At 35.3% G+C, this 21,189-nt stretch overlaps 1 protein-coding gene across 9 annotated transcripts in view; it reads left to right on the top strand.

The window, feature by feature from the left end:
• Positions 1 to 21,189, top strand: part of LOC113440889 (cohesin subunit SA-2-like) — a 54,074-nt gene that overhangs the window by 17,008 nt on the left and 15,877 nt on the right. For all 9 annotated transcript variants that reach the window (XR_015744554.1, XR_015744555.1, XR_015744553.1 and 6 more), the window contains exons 11-24: positions 149 to 222; positions 669 to 792; positions 1,601 to 1,699; positions 2,802 to 2,881; positions 6,631 to 6,738; positions 8,709 to 8,817; positions 9,660 to 9,777; positions 10,475 to 10,575; positions 14,111 to 14,203; positions 14,289 to 14,378; positions 14,843 to 15,046; positions 19,114 to 19,190; positions 20,484 to 20,571; positions 20,845 to 20,925. Coding sequence is in view for 5 of the 9 variants with exons in the window: in XM_087938416.1 (XP_087794542.1) it covers positions 149 to 222; positions 669 to 792; positions 1,601 to 1,699; positions 2,802 to 2,881; positions 6,631 to 6,738; positions 8,709 to 8,817; positions 9,660 to 9,777; positions 10,475 to 10,575; positions 14,111 to 14,203; positions 14,289 to 14,378; positions 14,843 to 15,046; positions 19,114 to 19,190; positions 20,484 to 20,571; positions 20,845 to 20,925 (1,446 nt within the window). In the remaining 4 variants the exon portion in view is untranslated. The remainder of the gene's footprint in view (positions 1 to 148; positions 223 to 668; positions 793 to 1,600; positions 1,700 to 2,801; positions 2,882 to 6,630; positions 6,739 to 8,708; positions 8,818 to 9,659; positions 9,778 to 10,474; positions 10,576 to 14,110; positions 14,204 to 14,288; positions 14,379 to 14,842; positions 15,047 to 19,113; positions 19,191 to 20,483; positions 20,572 to 20,844; positions 20,926 to 21,189) is intronic.

Here is a 21,189-nt window from a genome sequence, read left to right as displayed (position 1 = left end):
TTATTTTTTTATCCTGATACATCTACATTTTCGGAGTGTAGCCAGTGATAAAATCCTCTGAAGTGAAAGTGTGGCCTGGAAAAAAAAAATCACTGGATTAAAGCCTTTCCTCTGTGGGAAAAAAAACCCTCAATTTTTCTCATTTCAGTATGAACAGAAATCTTTGGAAGTAGAAAATATGATGAATGCAATTTTCAAGGGGACCTTTTTGCCACGTTATCGGTAAGAATGTTTATGTGTTTCCAAAGAGTCCAATTTATTAAGAATAGATTGTCTGAGAGGCTTATTTGCATGTAATCATTTGAAGTTGCAATATAAAATGAACAATTTTCAAGCATTAGGATAAATTGTATTAAGAGGTACAAGACATCACATGGCACCTGATTTCAGCTTGCATTCATTCACCTGATCCTTATGCAGTTGAGAGATTTGGTAAAAAGAATCTTCTGCCGACCTCAGGTATTATATTGAAATACTGTGCCTGAACAAGACTATAGTGTCTGCATATTCGACTGCTTTGATCAATAATATTCAGAGCACTTCATACAATTTTATAGTATCCTTTTAGTAAATATTCTTTATAGCAGATGATACCAAGTATAGAATATGTAAGAATGTATTAAACAGCTCAGGGAAGATCACAAATAATTTTTTTCATTTTTTTAAAGTGACATCATTCCAGAAATCCGGGCTATTTGCATTGAAGAAATGGGCAACTGGATGAGAATTTATCCTGATACATTCCTAAATGATAGTTACTTGAAATATCTTGGATGGATGCTGTATGATAAAGTGAGTTCTTTCATTAACAACTGAAAAAAAATCAATCTCCTTTTTCAAAGATTAAGTTAGTGTTTTTGTTCATACATGCTTACATGATAATCTTCTATTGAACAACAAAACTAAAATTGAAGAATAGGGCTAAAGACAACACACTTAATGTTATTCTGATTTTTCCTTTTCCCAATTTAGAAAACCAAATAGAAAATTAATAATTTGATTTAATATAAATTTAAATCAAAACTGCTGCTGAAGGAATTGTCTAGTTTTATTACAAGATTGACAATAGGATCGGTTTTAGGTTGGAGCACTGCTGCTAAAATCAGTAGGGCATCATGAGGTTAGAATAGTCTATTTCAAATTCAAAGTGTTCCAAATTCAGAATATTTTATACACTTCCATGGCTTACTCTTGAGATAGATTGCATGTCCAAGAAATCAAGTACAAGGAAGAATATAGGCCAATACTGCAAATGCCAAAAAAATAAAATTGAGAATCTAAAGCCAAGGGTCCCTGCTATCCCAAATATATGACACTTCTTTAAATCTTGGTTAAAATAATATCTCCCATGCATGTGCGTGTATAAAAAACTACCCAGAAAAATACACATATCTCAATTTGTTCCAAACTACCTCCATTACAGGCAAAGAATCATAGGCAAGTATGCTGAAATATTTTCTCTTTGGTGTGGACAGGTTTTGCTATCAAAATATTGGCACCTGAGGAATGAGTCTCCTGCCATTGCCTACTGTGTAATGTTGATATCTGTATAATTTCACCCGTGTTTGTAATTCCCACTCCGTTTTTCTTTTCCTTATAGCATCCTGAAGTACGGCTGAAGTGTCTTCAGGCGCTTCAGGGAATATACAGTCAAAAAGAGGTTGTTTGTAAAATGGATCTATTCACTAGCAGGTTCAAGGTAAGTTAAAAATCAGCATTTCCCAATATGAAATTGTTGATATTTTAGGAGCGATTGTTTTTAGAACCAAACTAGACTCACTAATTTGGGAGGGAAATTAAAAAAACACAAATCCTTTCATGGCGAGAGTTCAGTATGATTTTTTTTTCCAATGCACAAACACATATTTTAGGGCTTGGATGTTTAATAATACATAAGCCTATTTTTATTACATTTCTCTGACACCTAGCTTATGACTCTGAGTGGCTTACAATAAAAACTTGTCAGAATATAAAAGCATAATCAGAATAAAGTTAAAAACAGAATTAAAATGTAAGCAGGCAGTTTAAAAAATGGAGAGAACATCAACCCATCCCCCCAGGGTTGCCTAACACTCTCCCCCCGCCCCCCCATTTGACAGAGCCAATTAATAGTTTAATATATTAGGTTCCTGTACATTAACTTTTGTCCTTTGAAGGTACACATTCGGTAACTTTTCTCATTCAACCTTTTTGTGATATGATTCATGTAGATAAAAAAAGAAAACAAATTACAGTTAATTCAAAATCAGTTATTAAATTGTTCTGGAATTTCATCTGGAAATAAACTATTTATGCAAGTCATGTTTTATAAAACTAATTAAGGAGAATTGTCAAGTTTTGTTGTAACTGATTCCAGTTATTACAACCAATATCTCTTCAATCATTTCTACAGGAATATGTTTCACCTAACATTTGGAATCAATAGCTTAAGATTTGTGTCCATTTTGAACCAGGACTCCAAATATTCCAGGCCTGTAGGGGGTGCTACAAACCATCCATTGCAAATTCTAAACATCATTCAAGCTAAAACAAAAATAAAAGAACAGTTGCGAGTGGTTGTTTTTTTGCTCCACACAACATAAGTTTTTCCCCCCAGACATTTTCCAGACTTAGCAATGAATTATTTTGCTATGTATGGTTCTTTTGAAACCCCGGACCGTGATCTTTTGTCGTAGTTTAGTAAAATTGAAGGAGCAGTTCTTTGGGAAAGCATTGTGTCAAAAGGATACATTTCTGTAGCAAAAAGCTATTTGAATATGAAGTATTCAATCTCTCTCTCTTGTTGCTTTATATCTACTCAGGATCGAATTGTGTCCATGGCTCTGGATAGGGACCATGAAGTAACAGTTCAAGCCATGAAACTCTTGATGGTTATGTCACAGTAAATAACTTTTTCACTTAAATATGATATGATATTTAATCAGTGTAAGATGCAATTTTGTAACTGGTTAAATCCTCATTAGAATGCCAAATATGCAGTTGACCTTAGATCATTGTAAAGTTTTACTGCATAATTTAGATTTGCTCAGAATCTGAACCCTAATGGAATAACCTAATGAATTACAACTGTTCCCTGCAAATACATTATTAAGTATTATGCCTTGCAGACAAATACTTTAAAAAAAATGCACACAGGTTTTTTGCAATTTATTTATTTTACTACTTTAACTTGCTTTTGTTACTCTAAAATTTCAACTAGATAAGTTGAATAGACAAGTTGCTTTTAGTCTGTAGTGATTCTTCACAACAGGGTTTTGAAACATCATCTGTGTACTTCTGTTTTATTCTGTATTTAGCTGTGTGAATATGTCACTACACCAAAAGTACCTGAAGCATATACTGCTGCTTTAAACCTCAGGGTGGGACTATCTGAATTTACTACATTACTGTATTGATTTTTCCATAGATCATAATTGAATATGATCAAGTTGTGTTTTAATTTCTTTAAATAATACTTTGTGGTTTCTGAGTTTGATTCCTATTTTACTTGGTCAAATATTAACATAAAATAGAGCACTTTTAGAAATATAGTAATGAATAATATTGGTTTCTTGTCACAATTATTCTTTTTTGTGCTTTGCGGTTGAGACGTGGATAGCATTGTACTGGCAATTTCTACTGGAGACAGAGGACCCTTGAAAACAGCAGCATTATGTCATCTGTAGATGACATTAATTTCTAGCAGTTAGAAACTAGAACAAAATACATTACACTTATCATTGTACTCATGTCGATCCTGTACTAGGAGGAGTAATGTGCTTTTGTTATCATACAGTGTTGTTGTATCCATTAATGTTATGCTTGTTCAACTTCTGAATTGACAAATATTGCATTGGCTCTGCAGCTGCTGAGCACTTTTGTCTTTGCGTTTGTTTTGTTGTTCATTTAAACAGTGATTAGCTAATGTCCTGTCTAGAAATAAATCTCGGGTCTATCAGGTCACGTAAACCTTGTTCAAATTAAAAATATTTACCTCCGGACAAGTATGTAGAGGGCTGCAGCCTGAAACTAAGTACAGGTAGTCCTCCCTTAACAATACTAATAGGGATCAGTATTTCTGTCGTGAACAATGCGGTTGTAAAGTGTGACATCCCATGACCATGCTGCTTAGTGATGGTACTTCCAGTTACTGTCATCAAGTGCATCGTGGCAGGTCATTAAATGAGGGCAATTTCAACCTCCTGCCATCTTTCCTGTTGACTTTGCTTGTAAGAAGCTGGCAAAGAAAATAACAATGATGATCACATGAGCTTTAAGTATGTCTTTGCTGGATCACAGTCATAGGGCCATGGTAACACTGTGATCCATGTAGTATGAGGATCATTACAGTAAGTACCACTGGCTCAGTGCTCTTGTTAGTTCAAATAGTTACTCAACAAGTGATCGTTAGGCAAAGACTTACTTCCTGTAGACCTGTGTGAATGATTTGAACTGATGCTTTAATCATGTACTGTTACTTCTTGATTGTATCATTCATCATTCCCAAGATTTGATATATCAGCCTTGAGAGTCTTCTCAAGCAATTTGCGCATACGTGTCTATGAACAAAACTTTTCCTGGGGTTTATTTATTTATTTAAAAGATTTATATGACCATGTATATTAAATAAAATAACACTTGGCATCTAACAATTGAAAATTAAATAACAATATAAAAATTTAAAACCCTTACTGCCTCCCCTTTGGGGGCAAAAACAAGTTTTCACAGCCTCCCAGAAAGCTTGCTTGCTCCCTCCCAACTTCCCTTCCCTTCCCTTCCCTTCAACTGGGATTACTACTTCTTAAACCATATTAACTTGTGGAATTAATTTCTATAGGAAGTTGTTAAACTAACATAATTGATGTTAAAAATCATTAAAAAATCATTAAAATGGTGTTGATGGATAAGTGCTATTTCTTCTAGCAGCAGATAATACAAGTAATATTGGTAATTTTTGGCCAAATGCGTTTAATGTGCATTTAATTCCTCTCAAGTGTCTGGAGGAACTAATAGTATATTTTGAAAAATGAGATGTCCTTTTATGAACATGTCTTCAGAGTAAATGTTTGCCTGCTAAATGACATAATATTTTTTGTTATTTTACTACAGTTGTTAACTTGTTCAGGGCATAGAGCTGGCTTTGCTTTATTTGTGTATATGGCAAAATGATTTTTCTCTACATTCATGAGCCATGATTATGGCTGGCTTAGCACTGACTAAGGTATAGGAGATATAAGTCAAAAGATCAAGGGAACCCAAATTTTAGAAGGATGATTTTTTAATAAGATATTTTTAATGTTTACTTTGAAAGCATAATGGCTCACCAGAGGATATTTGCTTTCATAAAGTAGGATTTTTTTGCATTCATATTCTGATCATGAGATTTTGCATTGGTGATACAAAAAAGACCTAAAACTTTGAGCTGCAGTTATTGGTGTCTGGAAGCTGTATCTTTCTGAAAATTCTGAGATTGAGGCTATAAATTTGGTTTATATCTATTTTTCTTTATATTTTATATTTAAGATTCCATTCCCAGGTACTTCTCTTGCTATTATACACAAGTTTATTCATGTTCCAGTCAGATCTAGAATTTAACATGATTTTGTCATTTTAGTGGTAGTGAAATATTTGTACTTTACTAGTGTAAACCCTGTTTTTGAATATCTCAATATCAGTTCCAATTTTTGACAAACTGTTTTAGAAATGAACAGACAATAAATAGACAATGAGTATCTATTTTAAATCTGATTCCTTATATGTAGATATAATAGGAGAAATCATGTGAAATTTCAAATATTCTTATTTTAGAGGAAGAAATCACTTTCCCTGTTTTATAGTCCTTTTGAAAAATCATAAATGATGCTTCAGCCTTGTGAGTCTCATTTTTCTTCCAAGATGTATATTTTGTCTCTTTGTTCTTATCTTTTGAGCATTTCTTGCTTCTTTTTTGGATTAAATCATGACTTTCCTAGAACATTTATGTAAAGCAGGGGTCTCCAAACTTGGCAACTTTAAGACTTGTGGACTTCAGCTCCCAAATTTTCCCAGCTAGCATGGCTAACTGAAGATTTCTAGAAGTTGAAGTTCACAAGTCTTAAAGTTGCCAAGTTTGGAGGCTCCTAATGTAAAGTGTTTTCTCAAAAAAAAAAGATGAAAAAGAAAAAGAAAAGATTCACAACTTTCTGAAATTGTTGGACCAAATAATTATTAACTTGCATTATTTTTCAAGCTGCCTTGTCTCCTAGTAAACAAGCCAGTAATGACCATTCTCAAAAGGCCTATCCATCTTTCAACTTCAGTATTTACAATAGTGTGACCAAATGTTTACATTCTTACAACACAAAGATACAAGCATCAAATATATGATAGTACCTGATTTTCAGTGCTTGTTAAATAAAATCACGGGGAAGAAGGTCATTAAATTAATATACACTTTTAATTATATGACATAGCTTATTTTGCAATTAAGTGGATAAAATAAGAGGCAGAGAAAATTATTAATTGTTGTAGTTTTAGGCTGCACTTCTGCATGAATTTACCCATTGCTAAACCCTATTCAATACACTGTGACGTGCTTCTGAGAAAACATGCATATGATGCTGTCAGAATAGCAAACATCATATACTTTGTCAAACAATGTTTAACATACAGGAACTGTGATGATGCCTTATCATCTGAAGACTGTGAAAACTTGTATCAGTTTGTTTATAGCACCCATCGACCATTGGCAGTAGCAGCTGGGGAATTACTTTACAAAAGGTATTTTATTTATTTATTAAATTTGTCTGAGAGACATTTCTGTGGAATTTCAAAATTACCTTCAGGTTGTCTTTAAGCAAAATGCTATGGCTTTTTCCTTATTGAGTAATTCTCTTCTATTCTAACAGATTCTTATCATTAATCTTTTCGTAATGAGATAGATACCTGAAATGTTTCAATATCCATTCATCCAACCAATTTTAGTGGTGTTTTATGTATAATATTTTCTTTAGCACTTGCCTTGGTACTGGTACAATGTAAACTAATCCAATTAAATTGTTAAATCCGCATATCTTGCTCTGGAGGGAGAATGGAGGAATAAGGAGCAGTGCACTAAAGCAAACCTGATTCTGTGGATTTTTACATCCATGTTTGGTGCAAGAAGAAGGGCCTTCTCTGTGGTGGTTCCCTCTCTTTGGAATATAATTCCCCTAGAGATTAGAATGTCCCCCTCACTAATACTCTTCCGAAAGGTACTGAAGACCTAGTTTTGCCAGCGGGCCTGGGGAACCCAGAGTGGGATGGAGCCCATCAAATGGCTAGTGTGATCTGCTGTCATCCGGATGGGAGTTGGGGAGGAGGGTAATTTTTTATTTTTTCCAGATTTTGTTCTATTGTACTTTATTAATTTATTTGATTCTTTTTGTTAGTTTTTATTGTTTTTTATTTTTTATTTTAAATATGTTTTTACATTGTGTAAGCCGCCTCGAGTCACCTTGGGCGAACAGGCGGCAATATAAATTAATTAATTAAATAAATTAAAGTTGAGAGATTTGTCTTATTAGAAGCAGGGGTGTTGAATGCACACACATGTTCTTTCCTTCTATGTACGAAAGATGCTCCTCACTCATAGCAAGGCTATTTTATGCCTCATGCTGTATACATGTGAGAAAAATAGAGCTATAGCTACATCAAAAGTATAAAACAGAACTAAAATCTTTATCTTTCACCAAAAGAATCAACAGACTAGATATTAACATTCAATAGATGCAATAATGAAAATGAAAGAAAAATGTTTTGCCAAGGTCAGTTTCTGAAGTCGTGGCTATAATGTGATATGACTCGGGGATAGCCTCTTCAAGTCTGCAAGGACCAACTATGTTGCATCCACCTCTCTTTATCTGGATTGTTGGTTGTGTAATTTTTCATCAAGCAACATTTGCTTGGCTTGTGGTGAAAGATTTATATTTTGTGATTAATCACAAAGGTTTTTTCTCCTACATTTCTTCTACATTCCACAATTAATAAAACAACTAGGATTCTCAATGTAAAACATCCCTGTTTCCTTCAGCCATGAAAATTCAGTTTACCCAGGCAGACCTTGTAATTGCTCGTGGTAACATAATAAGAAAAAGGACTGTAGATATATTAATTTAAAAGAAGTGTTGTACACCTTTTCTGAATGTTGTGGATTCTTTTTGAACTACAGTAAATTTATTGCCTCTCACTAAAGCAGCACTTCTTTTAATGAAAGGAAGTGTGGTGTTCACATCAAATTTGAAGCACTTCTGAATGATTTTCAAAGTGTGCACAGCCATATAAAACATAGTCTGTTTGTATGACACTGAACTTATACCATTTCTTTAATTGAAAATATTTTAAGGCAAGGTTTTTCATTGAAAATAAAATTCCGCTTCATTACAGTGTTGGAACAGTTCATCATACTCTTTTAAGCTTGCCTATTATATGAAGCCTGCACTGTTGGAAATGAAATAAAATATTTAAGATTTGTACTTAACCAAAGAGAACAATTTGTAGAGAGAGCAGACTGAAAGCATGCACGACATTGCTCTCATGTTTTCAAGGCTATCTCTAAGATCCCGAGTAATATTTTTCTTTAAGATTGAAAAAAATTGGAAGTTTTGATTACAATCTTAAACCCACCTACTGGAAGTAACATTGATTGAAGTTGCTTGCTGTAAATCAGAATTTGGGAGTTGCTTTTGATCTACCACTTGTTTCTTTGACAGATTGATTATCCAGGAAATTGAAACAGAATCATTCACCAAAACAAATGGAAAGCAGGAACTTATTACTAGCCAGCTGAAAACACTAATAGTTTTTTTCTTGGAAAGTGAGGTAAAATTTCCCGCATAGACTACAAAGGAGAAACAGCTGAATAAAGACAACTAATACAATTAAGGGGCAAATGTGAAGGTTTGAGAGTGGGCAAATATTAAATGGGTTGATTTGCTATTAAGCAAAGTGTATTAGAAAGTACTGTCTCGTATGTTATTGCTAGTTTAGGATAATTGTAGTTATAGTGGAATATTTGGAGAATACAATGAATTATGACTTGTTCTGAGAAATGTGCCTGAAAAAATGAAGAGGAAAGATTGAATTAATAATAAACACTTGATTAGATAATATATTGAAACTGTTGAAAGGCTAACTTTTGAGCATACTTGTTTCAACACACACATTTTCTAAACAGCCACGGCAGTTCATTTTCTTTAAGGAATGTGATAAATTGTAATGTATTCAGACAACTAACTTGTCACATGAATTGTTTTACTGTTATTAAGTTAAATTCCTGTTGAACATAAATGTCTACAATTTTAATGTGGACCTATTTTAAAACCTGCTCAAAGTTAGGCTTGTTTATACATTGGCAAAATTCTTTCTGAACGTATTATAATCACTGGTCCTGAAATGATAAGTGTTTAAAGTGTCCAAAGGAGCATTTTTTAGCACTGTTGTTGTACATCTTTAACTGCAAAGTAATATGACTAGCTGCAATCATAGCAAAAAGTATTCTGAGAGCTAAAGCGAAAATATGTTTATAGATCAAATGTTGGTGTCATAGAACTTCCTATTTTTGAGGAGAGATTGAAAACATGTAGGTTTCTGCTTGACCTTACTGCTTCCTAGGATCATAATGGTAGCTTGTCCTATTGGATTATTTTTTTTTATTTTTTTAGCTGCATAACCACGTCACATATCTTGTAGACAGCCTGTGGGATTGGGCCATGAGTTTATTGAAAGATTGGGAGTGCATGACAGCTCTCTTATTGGAGGATGCCAGAGAGTATGAAAAAGGTAAGTGGGTCACAAAGCCTAGTGCTTTCATTGCTACTTTTTGGTTTGAAAGAGCAACCCAGATCATCTGTGATATGAGCACAGGTTGGATATGAGAATTTCTGGACCAGGAAATCTTTGTCATAAACAGACACTAGTTTAAAAGGCTGTGTGTTCTGAAGACCAGTCTTCTATTACTTTAATTTGGCTGAGCAGTTTGGGCAATCTGACTTCTGTTTTATGTCAAAGCAAAAAATGCAGCATGTTACTGCTTCATGAAGTCTGGAAAGCAGTAAGAAGATTTGTTTGACTTAGTGTGTTGTATACCATTATTTGTGACACCATTGTATGTATGTATTTTAATTTAATAAAATGTAGTGAAGCAGATTAAGGCTTTAAGACTCAGAAATACAAAACATGTATGTCCATATAGAGCATATTAATGATTATTAGTTTTATCTATCATACTTATTTGATCTTTTTTTAGCATTCGTTGATCCCCTTAGATCTTTGTGTCTTATTTTAGTATGTAAGGTAAGTTCTACCAGACAACACAGAATAATTTACAGAGGAAAAGAAGTAGACTTACAGAATGTCTTTTAGTTACATTAAAACATTCCTAGGTTTAATATCTAAAGTTACTGTGGGTTTCCGGATTCTCAGAACTCTATTGTTTTCTGTGGGCGACTGAATAGATTCTCCATTGTTTTGTTTACAGCACTGAGTGACGTCCAGGAGAGTGCCCTCATTGAAATAATCTTAGCGACTGTTCGACAAGCTGTTGAAGGGCCTCCCACAGGCAGGGGAGGAATCAGGAAAGTCAGTAGAACTTTATTTTTTTACTTTGTTGGTAGAAAAAACTTTCTGCTTTATGTTGCCCTTAAATAGTGCCAAGAGCAGGGGTGGGATTCTACCAGTTCGCACCTATTTGCTAGAACTGGTTGTTAACATTCTAAGCAGTTCAGAGAACCGGTTGTTAGAAGAAATTACTGGCCTAATCCTGTAAGGAAGGCAGGAAGGAAACATTCTGGTGTTGCTTACAGAAACTGCTTCTCCATTAACCCTTATTACATTCTTGGCAGGACTAGACTTCCTGTCTCAGGAACTTCTCTGGAGTTTTTTTCCCCTCCTTTGCTGGTACTTTGCTTGTGTGGAGTGTCCATTTAAAGTCACAATGGCACTGAAAAAAGTGACTTATGACCATTTTTCACAGTTACAACTGTTGCAGCCTCCCCACAGTCATGAGAGGCCAGGAGAGGAGATGCGTGCTTCGATATGAGTGATATTGAGTTGGCCACGCCCAGCCAACATCATGACCACCAAGCCATGTCCACCCAGTCACATGACTACCAAGCCACATCCACCACCTAAGCCATGCCCACAGAACTGGTTGTTAAAAATTTTGAATCCCATCCCTGGCTAACAACCCATTTGTCTGCAATGATAGAACCAAATTATGGATGGAGAGCCAATATGATACCTTGACTTTCCAATGCAGGGAAAAACACCATAGTTAATTCTCATAGAACCTTAGTATTTCTCTATTAATCAAATGTATGTAGCAGCCCATCTCACAAAAACTGGCTCTAGGTTGTGCATAAAAGTGAGACAAAATAACAATATAAAAACCACTCCTATAAAATATAAAAATCTTTATTAATAAACCAAAGATGCAAAGCCTGGGCAATGAGAGAGATAAAGTGACCATCTCAACAATACAGCCATCTCAGCAAGTCTCTAGTACCCTATCAAAAGGAGTGGAGCTAATCTAACTTTGTGGGGAAGTGTGTTTCATCAGGCAGGTGGCAGTGCAGATAAAGCACATCTTTTAGGATCCACCAAATGTAGATTCCTAGGTGATGGAAACTGCAACTTGTCCTGTCTGTTAGATCTGATGGTGCAGACTGATAACAATCAAGTAGAGGCAGTTCCTCAGATAGCTCAGTGCCATGCCATGAAGGACTTTAAAGTTTAAAACAAGCACACTGAGTTGGACCTCGATGTTTCACAGAGCAGAGGTGACATGCATTGGTCTAGAAGCACATATAATTGCCCTCTCTCCTACATTCTAAAGCATCTAGGTATTTTTCAGGGGTAGCACCATGTTAAGCACAGTGCAGTAGTTCAATCTAGAGGTGATTTGGCATAAGTGAATATAAGTAGGACTGCCGATCAGGAATAGGCAGAACTGGTGCACAAGACAAATCTGTGCAAAGGCCCTCAAAGCCACAATTGCCAGGTTTTCATTGAGCAGGAGTCAGAAGGCTAGAACAACCTCCAGATTGTGCATTGGCTCTGTCTGGGGCAGTGCAGCCCACCCAGCACTAAAATTGGCATAATCCTGGAACCAATGGGCTTGTTCTTCCCCATCAGAGCTGATCCAGAAGAATACCAAAGTTGATGGTATCAAAAGCTGCCAAGAGGTCAAGTAGATGCCCAAGCCCCATTCTGCCCACAGTAGAGGTCATCCAAAATCATGACCAATGCCATATCAGGATTATTGTAGAGCAGTCAGTATTAAGAAACAATCTTAAATGCTTACTCGAAGGGCTATGTGTTATCCAAAGAATTTGTGGGAATAGGGAATGCATTTCTTTTTTAAGGCTGCTGCACCACCTGACAGTTGACTTGGATTTACAGCTTCTACTTAAAGAACAAGTGCCTGTTGTGGCCAAGAGAGTCTTTCCTCACATACACTGTGTACTGGTCGTAATTTTTTCAGGGACTAGGATACCCCTTCAGTCAGTCTCACTCTCTAGTCATCTCACAGATGGATTATTGTAATTATATGTAATGACCTTGAAGACTATTTGGAAGCTGTAGCTGGCCCAGAATACAGTTGTGTGTTGGACATGCCTAGTTAGAACTAGGTGTCCTCATGACATTACAAGTTGCATTGGTTACCAGTTGGTTTCCACATAAAATTTGAGGTGCTGGTTATTACCTATAAAGCTCTTTAAGGCCTAGGGCTTTTTTTGCACGAGGGACTGGATGGTGAGATCAGGGAGAATGGACACACTTTAGGTCCCATCAGTTAAAAATGTCAACTTGTTAGAGCTAGGAAGGGTGCCTTCACTGTCATGGTACCGGGCCTTATGCTATCCCTCCAGAGATCTGGAGGGCCCTGATAATGTTCAGTAAGTTCACTATTAATGACCTGGCATTCTCCCAGGCTCTGGGCAGAGTGATGGTTGAGCTCCTATTGGATAGGTACTTGGTTTGGTGAGAGTCAGACAGCCCATAATAAATGAATGGCACTATATGTAGTTCATGCATCTTTCAAAAATGCATGGATTATGTTTTCAGAAGTGAGCAGGTCCCAAATCACATGCATCATTTTTTTACATAAGTTATAAAAGGCAAGGTTACTTTAAAATCTTAAAATTTTTATGATCCGGCGTAAGTTGAGTAAAAACATTTAAGTGTAATCACTTTGGTTTGTTGATTGATGAGAATTATTCTAACAATCATTAAATAATGACAATTATGTGTAATTATATGTATAACATATGGATTTTTTTTCTTGAATTTTTTTTAAAGTATTGTTTTCAACACCTCTTCGATTTTTAAAAACTTCCCTGGAGAATAACAGATTTTTAAAAATGAAAAAGAAACTATTATTTTTTGAGAAAAAATAAATCTACGTCTGAAGTCTTATTGGCTGGGAATGTTGTCAACACAACTTAAAGGCACTAAGTTAGGAAGGATATTTTAGGGGTTTGGGAACATTTCTGATATTTATAAGTTTCCTGCCCTCTTTGAACTTAATGGAATGCTTGGATGAAATCTGGATGAAAACACAGTTTATTATTATGTTTGGAATAATATGCAAGTTTAAGTGTATATGTTAAAACAGGAAACAAACCATGATCATGTTGCAACTGCAAATCACTCTGACCTTCTAAGATTTGTTTATTAACTACAAGTTCAAAGCAGTTCTGTTTTGCCAGTGGGACAGTTTATTTAGCCATGATCTTAAAGAGTACCAACTTGTTGCTCTTGAAAGAGTTGTGAGTTATGCACAGCTTGTTCTTCGAACCTAGAAGTGCTGAACACTTTCTAAGCCACTGATATGTTTGGAATGCCTAGAGGTTTCTTTATCTGTGTTCTCTATTCCCTTGCTCAAACATGGATATATCTTAGAATAGAAAAAGGATTCAAAGCAGTTAACTTTCCTTTCAGTACATAACCGTGCTAAAAAAATGATATTTTTTTAAAATAAATCAGACACAGAATTCAAGCAGTTTGATACTTTCATACCTAGTAATTTGCAATACAGAATTTGAATCGTGCAGCTCATTTCAATCATGAACAGTAACATGATTATAATTACAACAAAGTGCTTTGTTTATAGATCTTGTCTACCAAAGAGAAGAAAATACAAATGGAAGATTGTGCTAAAATTACTGAACACTTTATTGTGGTGCTTCCTCAACTCTTGGCAAAGGTAACGTGCAGCTGTGCTTGTGAATGCATATTCAATAACTAATTTGAATTTCAGCAGCACACTAATACCCTGTTTTCCTTTGCAGTATTCACTAGAAACAGAAAAAGTGACAAACCTCCTGCAGATCTCACAGTATTTTGATTTAGAGCGGTACAATACTGGTTCATTCAATAAGGTGAATTCACTTTTATGAAAGATGGGGAGATAGAGAATTTGGGAAAAATGTGGTGAAAAAAAATGTCATCCGTTGATTGATTCATTTTAACTACTGAAGAAAATGCCATTACTATGTTTGATGCGTGGGACATGGTCAGAAAACATGGCCTTTGCCGCAAAAGCATTTTCACTTGAAATCATTTGAAGGATCATTTTTCAGACTATGAAGATACGGAATCTTCTTGATTATTCACCTTTTATTTTGTCAAATCTAACTACTCTAGATGCTCTGTGAGATTTGATGATAAACTGATTCATGAATTAGACCTTATATTTCTTATTTTATACTGTTTGAAACTTATAGTGCATTTATGGCTAAACAAATATGCTCCTAAATTCAAATGGAGTTCAGTACTATTGTGGACTACATTGGTTTAAATAATCTACTATTGTTTAGGATATTAATAATTCCTTTTCTTGCAGAACATTGATGCTTTATTGAGAGAGGTAAAGGCCATTGTATTGATACACTCCAACACTAATATCCTAGAGACCTGCTCCAGGATATATAGTATTCTTTCCAGAGAAGAACTTACCATTCATAACCAAGTGGCTTTTGCTAGAACTGAACTGGCGAATGAATTGGTGGAGAAACTAGATCACCTACTAAGCATTTTTTGGCATAAGGTAAATATGAGCTTTGTATTTAATCAGAAGCAAAAATTAGATATCTGGAACAAAATAGTGGTTTTTTTCCCCCTAAAACGTTAAATACACTGTTTTTATATTGGTAAGATATAAAAGTAAGTGCCATCTTCATATATGATTAATTTACAACTAGAAAAAAAACCTATTAAATTATGTCAATAGGTAAAAGGTAAAGGTTTTCCCCTTTCCAGTCATGTCCAGCTCTAAAGGGCAGTGTTCATCTCTGTTTCTTAGCCAAGAGAGCCAGCGTTGTCTGAAGACATTTCTATGGTCATCTGGCCATCATGACTAGACAATGAGGCACATGGAATGCTGTTACTTCCCAATGAGGTGGCATCTATTTATCTACTCCCATTTGCATGCTTTCAAACTTCTAGGTGGGCAGGAGCTGGAGCAAGAATGGGAACTCACCCCATGTGTGGTGCTTGGTTGTTGAACCTGGGCTGTCAGCTTTCCAGCTGACAAAATCAGTGTCTTTAATTGCTGAGTCACTGCACTCCCTTTATGTCAATAGGAATTGAAGGTTATCTGATATTTTGTACATATGATTGTTTGCCAGTGACAATACTGAGATTCTTGTCCCTTCTGTAGTTTATTTGTTCCTTTCCCTCCAGTTGTGAGGATAATTCAGACGACTCATGAAAGAATTAGCTACTTTTATTATTGCTATCTCTGAATTAGTAAAGATATCTGTGTTGTACATGTTAAGGCAAGTCAGTAGTACATGTGATTAAATGAAAATGTGTATCATATGCAAAAATATTGAAAACTGATCATGTATGAAGTCATTCAAAATTTAGTATTAGTCTTTTGTTTCCTTTAAAAAATATGTTACAATCCTGAAGGGGTGTACATAAATCCTGTACATTGACCACAAAAAGTTTTGTCTCAACATAAGAATAAACTATCATATTCTGGAAGTTACATCAGACAGTTTTGGATTAGCTTCGATTTGGCAGAAATAAAACCTGGAACAAGTTTAGGCATTTTATAGACAACTAGAGCAAAAGATTGGCCATTTTTTCTATCTCTCTTCAGCTAATCTGAATATTACACTTCCTGCTAACACTCCCAGCGAGTCTTCCCAGGGCCTTCCTTGAGATGCTGTTAGGCCAACATCCCAGTGTGACATTTGCATCCCTGCACTCCTTCACAGTTCCTCCCCTTCCCCCTTTTACAATTTCCGGTGTGTCTTCCCACTTTTCTCCACAAACCACAAAATAATTCTCTTTCTTTCCTGAAATTATCAAAACACATATTTTGATTTGGGCATAAACTGCCTAGAACCAGTTGTTTATATACTAGATAGTTCAGGCACATATCTGCGCACTTGCTACAGGACTAATGCATGAAATATTTTAGTAGAAAAAATTAGAATTTAATATGCTTCTTTGGAGTGTAAATGTTCTTGCCAACATTTACATTAAAAATATTTTATTTAAGACTTTCCTACTCTATTTCTCGTTTCTTGAAAGAAATAGTTCAGTGTTACATAACAAAATAAAAGCATATTATGAAAATATAAAAGTATGTACAATAGTGTGAAAGTACATTATATCAGTTAAAACCCATATGAACCACTTTTTCCCCTTGATGCTAAAAATAAGAATAAAATGGAAGGACAGTGTTATATTTATTTTATTTTGACAAAGTTATATTTTATTGGATTATTTAAAAGCCTGTATTTTGTTGATTGCCTACTGAGATCTACCCAGAAAAGATTAAAAGAGGAATTAATTTTGAAAATAAAACAACTCCTATTTCATATCATGGCTTATAAGAACAGTCTCTTGCATTGGTTTTAAAGTTCCATTGTACGTGTAAATTGCTGGTTGAAAATATTTGTAAGATGTTTTAAATGCTAAATATGGCTTTTGCATTTCCATTTCTGTGCATATGTTGGGGGAGGGGGCTGTAAAAATACTTGAAAAGGTTTTAGTTAGTTCTAAGAATATAAGAGCAGCTGTTGGAAATATGAATAGCTTGCAGACTCAGTTCAACAACAGTTGATCAACTGTGCCATGACTAACAGATGTCATTCCACTGGGGAAGAGTTCATCTTGATAGCTTTTAAAAAAAAATGTATTAGGCAGAATCAGACATCTTATTTATTTTGGCTGTGGATACTACAGAATAATAAATGTTGCACTACCCTTGCAGTTTAATCAATGAGGTCAGCAAACTTTTGCATTATACATCTTAATTTCTATAATCTGATCACATAAACATTTTGGAATTGCAGTTAACAATGAAAACACAGATAAAGCTTTTATAAATAATTTGAAAACTAGGAGAACTTCAGGAACCAAGGAGCCAGAATGGGAAAAAATAAAGAGAAATTCAATTTTAGTTGTGAAAATTAGATAGCAGTTGGACGTTGCTTTCTAAGACTGCAGGAAAAGGACATTTTAATAAAATCTCCTTGTTCATTAAGCTATTTTATAGTCAATAACTACTGCATTTTCCATGATCTTTAAAATTCTGTGTATGCCTGTAATTTTAGAACAATGGAATTCAAAGGCTTCTGTCTGTACAGCCCAAGTGTAACCAGTCTCTCTTCTAAAAAAGTGTTTTAGCAATAATTTGTATGACTAAAAGCATACCCATTTTGACCACTGTGATTAAGCAGCCAAAATATATGACCTGCATCATCAAATGAATGGTCTCCCCAAAGGAAAGAAAGATTTATTTTCTTGATGCATAATCTTTTCTTGGGTGTACTGTAGTTACTGAGTACAGATCTCCCAAGGCCATTCGTGCCATTCAGGGAGAGGAAAGGAAGCACTACCTGTCTTGGGATTTAATATCTTCTTATTCAGGGGTATCTTATATCTTAACAAACCATCAGCTATATAGGATGAAAACCAAGTAGGAGGGATTTCTGTAAGATTTGACAGTACATTTCCTAGTGCTACTGCAAAAGGGCTGCTTATCTGTTACTAGATGTTTATTTTTTTAAGAAAATGTATTCTCTGTCCAAATAATTTCAGTGATTACTGTAGTCTTACAAAGATAAAAACCCAATATATTAAAAAAAATAAAAAACAATACCCTTATCTCCTGGTGAGAACAATCAGTCATCGCATGACTGATTGGGCTCCATCGCATTCTGGGTTCCCTAGGCCTGTTGGTAAAAGTAGGTCTCCAGGGCCTTGTGAAAGAGTGTCAGTGTGGAGGCTAATCTTATTATCAAGGAACATGAGGATGATGTTCCATAGGGAAGAACCCTCACAGAAAAGGCCCTTCTTCTTAGTTCCATTAGATATAGCTCATTTGGAGAGGAGACCTATAACATTCCTTGCTTCCTTCCTCTGGTGGGATAGGTAGATGTGACTGGGAAAAGAAAATCCTTCAAATAACCCAGTCCCAAGCCACATAGGGCTTTAGAGGTGTCAACCTTTAAAGGGGTATTGGGGCTAAACCACATATTGGACCAAAGAAATAATAATTATTTGTAATGGGTTGTGATAATATCCTTGGGAGGCAAGAAGAAAAGGTACAGCCTAGACAATGGATTGATAAACAGAATCAGTCCAGAGGAAGAGTGAGAGTGGAAAAGGGTCCCAGAAGGAAACTCCCTAGTTCTCTGGACAGTAAGGGGATAGGGCAAGTGTTGCAAGTTTCTGTTATTGTAACCATACAATAAATTATCAATACACATGATTTTGGTTTCCTGTCTGGACTACCCTGAAGACCTAACTTTATTAGTACTATTACTATTTTTCTGTTTTTTAGAATTATTTATATCCTCCCTTTCATTTCTGCTAAGGCAACTTGCATGCAACATCAACAATCATTGAAATGAAAAGAACTGGAAGGGGACTGTACCTAGCGCTGGAGCATAGACCATGGATATGGGTGTGTGAGAGAAGAGGAGACAGGGATACAGCTAGCCTCTTTCACCTCTGAAGATTTTAACATTTTGTTCAAATGTTAAATAGCTGCAAGCAATAGAAAAACACTGATGGCAAGCCTCCAATGAGCACAGGCAATTAGCTATTCAAGCACAGCTCAGCCTTTTCTGTCCTTTCTGCATATGATTCTAGGAAGACGGTGTTTCTGCAGAAGAAGAAGGAATTCAGCATCTGACGTCCTCTTTGAGACAAATAGCTGCTTTTCATAAGTGAGATCTTTTTTTATTCCAATAGCTCATTTCACATTTTGATGCTGTGTAACCAAGTATAGTTAGAATTACGTGCTTTGCCTACACAGTCAAAGAGAAAGAACCAAGTTGTAGCTAGTGGTCTGGATTCCCTGTCTCATTTACAGATCACAGACTCCCCTCTGGAATGAACAAGGATGAAAAATTTCAGTCTCCTCCCACCCACCCCTTTTGGTTTTGAATTGGAAGGATGTAGGAGAAAATGAATGTTTAAGACCCATTACAAACTTTAAAATAACTTTAGTACTTTTAAATGGCTTGTCTTCTGAGAAAAAGGATCTAATGAGAGTGGCTTGAGAAGCCATTGAAGCCCCATGAGATTATTGGGGAACAACCAACCTCTCAGGCCTAGCATTTCATATAGCAGCCTAGATTTTGGGGCATAATCCCTATGTCCAGAGGAGTACGGTGATCCAGAATCAAGTATCAAAGGCTGAAAGAAGCAATGCTCAGTGCTGTGGGGAAGAATTCTTTTAAGACTAATGGGGTTCTTGAGAATAACTCAGGTGTGATTTGCTATCACTAGAGAGTTCTAGTTTCTAAGGCTAGATTGCCATACTGCAGAAATTCAGGCTAAGGAGTAGAGGTTAATGAAAAGCTTTTCATTAAAAGCTTTTCTTACATAAATTTGTCATATGTTCCGTTTCATCGTCTGCTTGGCTTACTTTTTGACTTCAGCCTTCTGAGACATAGCATCCATTTTCTACCTTTCAGTTTACTGGAAAACTGGACCAAACATTTTGCCCCCTCTACTTTTGGTGATCTCTTAATATGCTATCTGTGATCCTTAGACAAAGCACAAGGAGGGAGGAGAGAGTGAGCTCCCTGGTTAAAATGTTAGTGTTAGAATTAAAATTTCTTTTTAAATAATAGTCAAAGAGTTTATGTGAAAACTGTAAAAGGTTTCAAAATTCTGTGCCCCACCCATGCATTAAATTATGACTGCTTATATTTGTTCTTTGAATAAATTTAATTTCTTTACAAAATGTCCTGTTGAGCCTTTTAATCCCTAGATGTATGCTAGATGATCTCAACACAATGCATTAACTTACTCTAATACAAAATGTTGGTTACAAAAGTATTTTAGCAGAAGTTAAATCAAATACCTATATGTAATTGCTTGAAATGAATATATATATGTGTGTGTGTGTGTGTGCGTGTGTGTGTCAGTAGGAACATAATATTCAAAATGAAGTTGTTAAAGACTCTTTGAAAGATTTGGGCTTATGTTTTATTTCTTTCTGGATTATGTAGTGCCCATGATCTCACCAAATGGAACCTGTATGACAAGATGTATAAACTACTTGTTTCTGATTCGGAACAGAGACCTTTACCTATTCAGGTAATTTTAACCAAGCATTGGATATATGTTTGAACATCTTTGTTAAATATGAACTTCCCTAATTTTGCCTTTCGTTAAACTGAATTTCAGCTGATATGAAATCAATTAATTTGGCAAAACACATTCTTAATTCAGTGATTCAGCTTGTATTATTCATGGTAATCTGTTGCAGCTAAAACATTAGATTTATCATAATAATACAAGTTTTTGTGGGCTCTGGATAGGACATATTTAAATTGTGATCATGCTTTTGCTTGTTTGTCTCTTTTGCAGATTCTTTTGCCTTCTTTACAGTGTGCTTATTTTGCACTACTTTGGCAGCTTCCTTCAATGACAGAGTCTCCGTCTTCCAAGGTTTGGCTCATAACAATGATTAGGAATTACTTACCAAGATTTTTTAAAGCATATCTATCTGTGTTAGTCAGTTTAGAGCAGGGATGTCCAACCTGGACAGCTAGTAATACAGCCTCCCAATATTATTATGTGATTTATATACATTAACTATATTATATATTATATGCTGCCCGAGACAATTCCCTTTTACTCATTGAGGCCTAGGCAAGTCAAAAGGTAGGACACCCATGATTTAGAGTGATAATAATATTCAAACTCATACTT

Source organism: Pseudonaja textilis, chromosome 8 (genome assembly GCF_049901715.1).
Source record: "Pseudonaja textilis isolate UNSWEBS1 chromosome 8, rPseTex1.2, whole genome shotgun sequence".
Taxonomy (NCBI): Eukaryota; Metazoa; Chordata; class Lepidosauria; order Squamata; family Elapidae; genus Pseudonaja; species Pseudonaja textilis.
The sequence above is the reverse complement of the archived record's forward strand: the minus strand, read 5'-3'. Positions and strand labels throughout refer to the sequence as shown.